General features: G+C 40.4%; 1 protein-coding gene across 1 annotated transcript; it reads right to left on the bottom strand.

The window, feature by feature from the left end:
- Positions 1-297: 297 nt before the first annotated feature.
- On the bottom strand, positions 298-6,285 carry glo1 (glyoxalase 1). The gene is made up of 6 exons (XM_071922138.2): positions 6,150-6,285; positions 3,802-3,884; positions 2,464-2,604; positions 2,147-2,214; positions 1,390-1,479; positions 298-901 (listed from the first exon to the last, which is right to left on the bottom strand). Exons 1-6 carry the CDS (start codon positions 6,216-6,218, stop codon positions 810-812), a joined length of 543 nt encoding a protein of 180 aa, XP_071778239.1. The 5' UTR covers positions 6,219-6,285; the 3' UTR covers positions 298-809.
- Between the last annotated feature and the right edge of the window lie 1,197 nt (positions 6,286-7,482).

The following is a 7,482-nucleotide window of genomic DNA, read 5'->3' as shown; positions in this document are numbered from 1 at the left end:
CATTCATTACAGTAAATCTTGTCTTACAGTGTGTTAGTTTAGTCTGCTGTCATGCAGCATGTCTTGTCTGCACTACATGCAGCGTCCTGTTTGGTTTTGTCTTACACCTAGTGTGTCAATCCTGTCTTATGCAACTGTCTTGTAATGTGTCAGCACCAATTGTCCAAGTCAAACTCCTTGTGCACCCATTGTATTTGGCAAAATAAAGTGATTCTGATTGTAATGATTCTTGAAAAGGCCTTTAGTAGTGTTCGGTGAGATTAGGTGCGTTTGCTGATGAGCAAAACAAAATGAAACTGACAGATTTCGTAATGGAGTTTGATGAATTCTCTCCCATATGAGAGAAAGAACGGTACATTTTGGGGCTAAAATACCATTACTATCACATGTAGGCCACATGTTACATGTGAACATTAAAAATGACAAAATCCAATTGTTTTGAATGGTGGCTTTCACATTTACTGCACAGTCAACACCACATTATTTCAGCATCGCTTCTTGAAGATACAAACTGACAAACAAACTCAACAGCTCCACACAGTAGTTGCTATTCTTGGCAATGACTCACTTATTTAAGCTATCTGCTAATCAGTTGTCCAATATTAGTCCATTCCATGCCAGGACACAGTGATTGCCATTGCAGAAGAGATCCTGGTCCGTCAATCTTCCCTCAGTGCTCCGCACCCCTCGGCTTTCCGGCTTGTGTTGCTAAATTCTTTGCTAATCCCCAGTGTTCTGCTCTCCCAGTGAAGCCACAGCAGACTTTGCCTATCTGTACTGCAGCAGGTAGCAAGTTGTCATCATTGTTTTTAGGAGGTAATGGAGACCATGTTGTTGGGACTCAGGATCTCAATCCAGTAACCATCAGGGTCCTGAATGAAGGCCAAGCCTTTCATTTTACCTGAGAAAGAAAGAAAGAAAGAAAGAAAGAAAGAAAGAATTCCATAATGCAACTAACAATTTAAAGAGTAGAAAATCTTACTTAAAAATTGTACAATGTATGAATAGAGTGACTCCACCTAATTCTGGTTATATTACCTATGTGCTAATATACAGTGCTTTGTAAGGAATATTATGATGGATGGATCAATAAGAGAAATGCAGGTACATGGACAGAAGACGAGGTGTCCATAGTGATGGCTGGGCCGTGAGTAACAGACAGAATCAGAAACAACAAACCAAGTAACACCTCCACTGGAAAATTCATTTCAATAATACCTTTGATAGTGCATGTATCCAAACAGTTGAAAAGATAAACATAAATATGAATAAAGAAGGAAAAAAAAGATTCAACTGCTAAAGGGCAAATGCAAACAAGAAAGACTGGCTGCCAAGCTAACCCTCCATCCCAACTAGGAGCCTGACATCCATAAACACTTGACATCTCACCATCATCCGGCTTCTTGACAAATGTGACTCCTTGCTCTTCAAACAGTTTGCAGGCTGCATAGACGTCGGGAACTGCAATTCCAATGTGTCCTGTCCAATGTTAGGAAGAGAAAAAGAGCGACCCTTCTTGATAAACAACAGGTTCAACCATTCCTTATACATTCATATAGCTGATTATTCATTTTCAATACTTGCTTTAAACATGATTCCCAATGTGAATGAATAAGAAGCCAAGCAGAGAATTGGCATAGCTCAGCTAAACCTAAGTTTGGCTGTCCATCTTTTTCTCCTGACTCCAAAATGTTCATACAGAAGGAAGCCCTTGTTCATTTGTTTTTTATATTTTTACTACAGCTTTTTACTCTAGTTTGTCTTGGTTGGAAGGTGAAACAAGAAGAACAGATAAAAAACAAAACAAAAAAAGAAAAAACACCAAGCATGTTGTTTGCCATCTCCCACATACCAACACAATGTGAATGCAGCATAACTGATGGACTGTCCGGCCCATGCCCATCCACTCTCCTGGTCATTCAATCTACTGCTCTTTCTACCGTTTCCTTTAACGTGCAACAAATGTTCCTGTACTTTATCTCTTTGCGATTATATATTGTCTTGTATGCCTTACTGCAAGACAACTTCCCCATTAGGGCCAAGTGAGTCTGGAAATTGTAGCCTTCTGATTTTAATGACATTTTTGACAATTTTCTTTGACATTTTATTTATCTTTCCCATCTGCTTTAAAAACAGGGAATCTCACCGAAGCCACGAGGATCCGAGTTTCCGTTGTGATAAGACTGGCTCTCGTCAGACTCAGAACCCCAGTTACTGGAGGAGAGAGAGAGAGGGAGGAAGAAGAGGAGAGAGAGCAGGAGAGGAAGAGAGGGATTTCAGCTGTGTTATGATCACAGTCATTACAATCTAGACAGTCAAACTGAGAGATTAAGAGAGATCTCATATTAACCCAGGCTACTTTTTGTGTGGTAGGGCTACACAATTAAATGTGTTTTATCGTATATTCCAGTTTTAGCTCCCCAGGTAATAATTGTAGAGTTCAATAAGACTATAGACCCTTACTGTGTCAGCTCGATGGTGGCTCTTTTGGAAAAGGTCCAGGCCGTCTTCTCCTTCACATCTGCAGGAATCTCCTTCTTGTCCTCATAGCCCAAGAAGAAGAGAGAGAAACGCATGGTGGGGAAGTCGAACTTTTGCAGGAGCCTAGAGGATGGAGCGCAACAGAGAGAAACATACAGCAGAAAGTAGACTATATATATAGATGTGTTCAGCCTTCTATCAGTGCATTCAGGCAACAGTAGTGGCATGCAGTAGGTTGCAGTTGTTGGTGAGAGTCCAACAGTGTCCAGCATTGAGTTGTACTGAGTGAGATGAAATGCATGAAAAAAGTTCTACACGCTATAAAGCATGGAAATAGACCCGACAATTAAAATCTCAAAGATTAAGCCTATCCTACTAATCAGCAACTAATGCTCCACTCTGGACATTAAAAACAATTTCAGACTGGAGTCTTTGTTTTTGTTTTTTCAAGAACCAGCCTCCTATTAGTAACAATCCATTTCAACATCCAAGTCCTTTCAAATAGTTCTTGACTGACAAAAAACACACACAAGCCAGTCCACATACTTCCATAACTGCCGCAACAGCAAGAGTAAGGACTGGAAATGCTCGTTTTAGTTTAGACTAATTAAGTGGCTTGCATGTCATCTTGGTCCTTGAATCAAAAGACAAAGTTTAGAGTGAGGAAAAAAGAAATGTATGAATGAAAGTATGAATTAGGCTACAGCATTAAGAGGGTATGCAAAATAACAGCAGTAGTGGCAGGAGAACTTACTCAAACAAAGAAAAATAATGAATGAAAAATATAAGATAAAAATACTAAATATGTGCAGGATGAATACAACTCTATACCACTGATTGTGTTTTTACCTCTGCTAACCGAGTTGGACGGGGGTAATGTTTTTGCCCCGTTCCGTCTGTCTGTTTGTCTGTCAGCAGGATAACTCCAAAAGTTATGAATGGATTTGCATGAAACTTTGTGGAGGATTGTGGCACTGGCATATATTGACAATTGCATAATGTTGGTGGAGGTATGCGCTCTACTGAGTGCTATCTAGTTTTATTGTGTTTTATTGATAACCCTGTCTGCAAACTAAATTTCCCTTACAGGACAATAAGGTTTGCAGCAAGAAGTGAGAATCTAGCCTATTTGTGATGGTGACAAATTAGGGTTATTTTTTATCATTTAATTAATTTCCCCGTGTGAACCGTTTTTCTATAACCCTTTCATGTTAATCCCTTTGTCCAGTACAATTTGTTAACCTTCTCCCTCTTTTTCTGTGTTTCATCAATGACGTAAAAGATCAAATCCACTGAACTAAAGCCAACAGTAACACTCACGTCATGCCAAGGATTCTGGTGTAGAAGTCCAAGGATTTGACTGGATCCTTGACTCGCAGCATAGTCTGCTGCATCATGAAGTCCTGAAGCATCACAGGCAGGAGGCAGAAACAGAAGATAGAGAGTTTTAGACATCACAGACAAACATCCAAACTGCCACAGATGCTACAGAGTAGACCTGAAGACCAAGGTGGGAAAGAAGGCCCAGCCACCGCACAAACAAGTTAATCTACTCTAAACATCCTGCTGCAATACTCAAGGAGCTCCTGGTCAGACTGTGTTTTCCCCCATTCATCCTTCATTTAATCAGGTAGTCTCATTGAGATGGAAATCCCTTTTTCAAGAGGGACCTGACAGAAGAAGGCATTCATAAAGAAAATTCACAGAGAATATACACAATACTATTCAGTCAAGCAGTCACATCCTAGAAAATGTGAGATATTGCTTTAAAATCATTGAGTGGGGACAAGAAGTACTAATTAAATAGTGTTTTGCAGTTTATGTTGCCCAGTACCAGAAACTGATCTTGCCAAGATGAGAATTTAACCCCAAAGTATTTAAAACTAACCATAATGACTGGATTTAACAGAGATTCGAGATGTGAGGTACAGGGGAAGCTTCAGAAGTACAGCCTTCTAGATAAATATAATGCAGTGCATAATATTTATGTATAAGAAAGATATCAAGAGAGAGATCACAACAGCCTTCTCAACACATCTTTATCCATGTTGGTAGATGCCTGGATTCCAGCAGTGGAGAATTTGTCTCCTAGCAGTTCCATGTGAAAGGGATTTCAGCCAAACCCTGCCTCTGTCCAGCCGAGGGTTTATAACCCACAACGACCACCACAGCTCTGTGTGTGACCTACATCTCCCAGGCAAAATTCACATACTGAAGAGAGCAGGCCTGTTTGGATCACCAGGTTATAGGCTACACCGAAGTGTAACTAACATGGAACACCAATGGGTTTCTCCACCTTTTCCATAATCCAGGTCTCAGTTGTCTAAAGGGTTAAAGCCTTCTTGAAGCTTCTGCTCTTCTTCATCTCCATCTCTCCTTCATGACTGAAGTGGATTCAACAGGTAGCCTAAATCAATAAAGGTTCAGAGCTTTCACCTGATCAGTCTGCTTCAATGAAAGAGTAGCTGGAACTGACTTTTTTTGTCTACCAACCACAGTGGCTGGTAAATCCCAACTCTCACCAGCCACTTTAACTGTTGTACCAGACTAGATGTTTAGAACAGAAAAGGACTCCAAATGATGGCTGGTTACCTGTAGTAGGCAAACATTCACCAGCACTTGACAGGTGGCTGGTCGCCATTTCCCACCCTGATCCTGATATTTTGTATTCTCAAGTGTATACGAAACTCTCTCTGTGTGTGTGTGTGTGTGTCACAGTGGAGTGTTATCTCTGTGCTGTTGGAGACTTCTCCTTTCCTGTGCCTTTCCTTCCTTCCTCCCTCCCTTCACCAGGCTGACAACTTTCTCTCAAAGCGCATCTAAATGTCATCTTCTACAATATTTACAAACCAGGGAGTTGCAGCCTATTACATACTGTACATTAGTCAAGTCTTCAGGTTCAGGATAGTTTCTGCTTATCAAACAAGGCCTAAATCATTACCAAAACAACTAATCGGGAAGCAAAATTTGCAATAAAATGCCAATAAAGGCGTGGGTGAACATTCATATGCTGTAATTGATTTACTTGCCCTCTACAACTCAGCCTGCAGTAAACTCTTATGGTTTAAAGATCCATTATCGGACACAGTTTTGCTGGCTCGGGCGAGATTTCAGGCTCTTTACTATTCAATCTGTCCATCAATTCGAAACCAATTCGAAAAGTTACATTTTAACTAAATCAAGTGCCGTTTGGTGCAATGGATGTATGCTTGTAATCATTTGCAGAAGGTTGTAGGTCATGTTCTATTAGATAAGCATATTGCCTATAAGCAAGGCTACACTACAATGCCACATTTTTCCAATAGAGTTTGGCGTGACTTTCTCTCCATAGGAGTGAACGGCACGTATCGGGGTAGCGTTAAGTCCAGCGGTAACGTTAGCGTAGACGCATGAGATTGCCCGACTTTGGTACTCCGAAATGTGTTACAAAACTCTGCATACGCATTGGAAACCCTGTTATTACACCGCGGAATGACTGTTTGTCGGGGGACATCATCTAAATTCTGCGGGGAAAGGAGAAACAAGCAGGTCGGACAGGGACAGTCCGATAATGGACGCATTGTGGTTAGCTAGTTAACTTATCGGCCAGTCGTTGGCCTGTTAGTCGGGGTTTGACACTGTCTGGCAGAAGTTTAGTTCAGTTTAAAGAGAAACAACAAGCAGCTCACCTTAGTTATTGCGTTTCCATCTTTACAAGCCGCTGCTGCTGCCTCGTCCGACAAGCCTTTGTCGCTCATTTTTACCAATAGTCGTTACTAAGCAGAACCGCAGCTCAGCGGGGCGGACTGACACTGGGTGGGATCAAGCTCAACAGAATTATAACCAAACACGACTTCCGGTCACAGATTAACAAAATAAAAGACACATTGACGAACATACTGTACGTTTGAATGCTTTTAATAATGTGATGACCCTCGACCCTTGTAGAGGAAATGAATAATAGCCATATAGACCTCTATATATTATTGCCAAATTTAAATGAGATTTCATTAAAGTTCTATGATCCCTGTGGGGACACTGGGTTAACCCAGCTGCAGAGAACAGAGAATAAGATAGTTAATACGACAAATAGACAGTAATGATAAACTAATTACAACAACCCAAACTACACAATCACAGAACCTATACCAAATACTTTTGGAAGGATGTCTACTGTTGTCTACCTTGAAAAAGTCAATTTTAACCCACAACAGAGGTAAAATTGTTCCTAACAGGAGCTCCGGTACCTGGTGTCCAGTCAGCCAACAAAACACCACTGAAATGCACTGTCTACTGTGAAAAATACATTTAGGGGCAAATCCTATTTAATTTTACTACTGATTCCCTCTTAAATATATTCTTTATATTCATGTTGGCACTTTGTGGGCCCGGTTCCACAGTGGTGCATTAGGGTACTTTGCAGCATTGGATAAAATTAATACACCCAGTTTTAAATTCATGTTTTTAGCCAATCCCTGTGCATAGGTGCTTGAGCGTGTTCCAGGTTGTTTGATCAAGCCTGGATTAGTATTTAACACTAAAGCAAGTCTATCAAATGATAAACTAATCTGCTTCAGTGACCAATCCGTCTTGAAGTCGGCTTGAGAGACGTCAAGCACAAGCACTGGATGTTAAGTCAGTCTGGAACTGTTGTATGCTTGAGCTAAATAGTTTAATTGTTACTGTGATCTTGCTCATTTATGAGTTATGGCATAGCAGCTGTTTTACCAATCTAATTATTCAAAATACAATAGCATAACTGTATACAAAATACATAATTATCTTTTTTCCCCCACTTCATTTTATTCCAAACTCAAAAAAAAAAAAACTTGCCCTGAGATGAAATATGTTATGCAGACTTAAGTAGTTTGAGGCCCAGTTAGATCCACCACCCCCTCAGGGCAGATTGGCAAAACCCAAAACATTTCAAAAGCACACTGAGCATGGTTCTATTGATGGATTTTCTGATTTCAGATGCCACCTCAGAGGTCTAATACTTTGTATTTTTCCTTCCAAATAACA

The sequence above is a fragment of the Centroberyx gerrardi genome, chromosome 1, assembly GCF_048128805.1.
Source record: "Centroberyx gerrardi isolate f3 chromosome 1, fCenGer3.hap1.cur.20231027, whole genome shotgun sequence".
NCBI classification, from domain to species: Eukaryota; Metazoa; Chordata; class Actinopteri; order Beryciformes; family Berycidae; genus Centroberyx; species Centroberyx gerrardi.
Note: the sequence above shows the minus strand (reverse complement) of the source record. Positions and strands in the feature narration are given on the sequence as shown.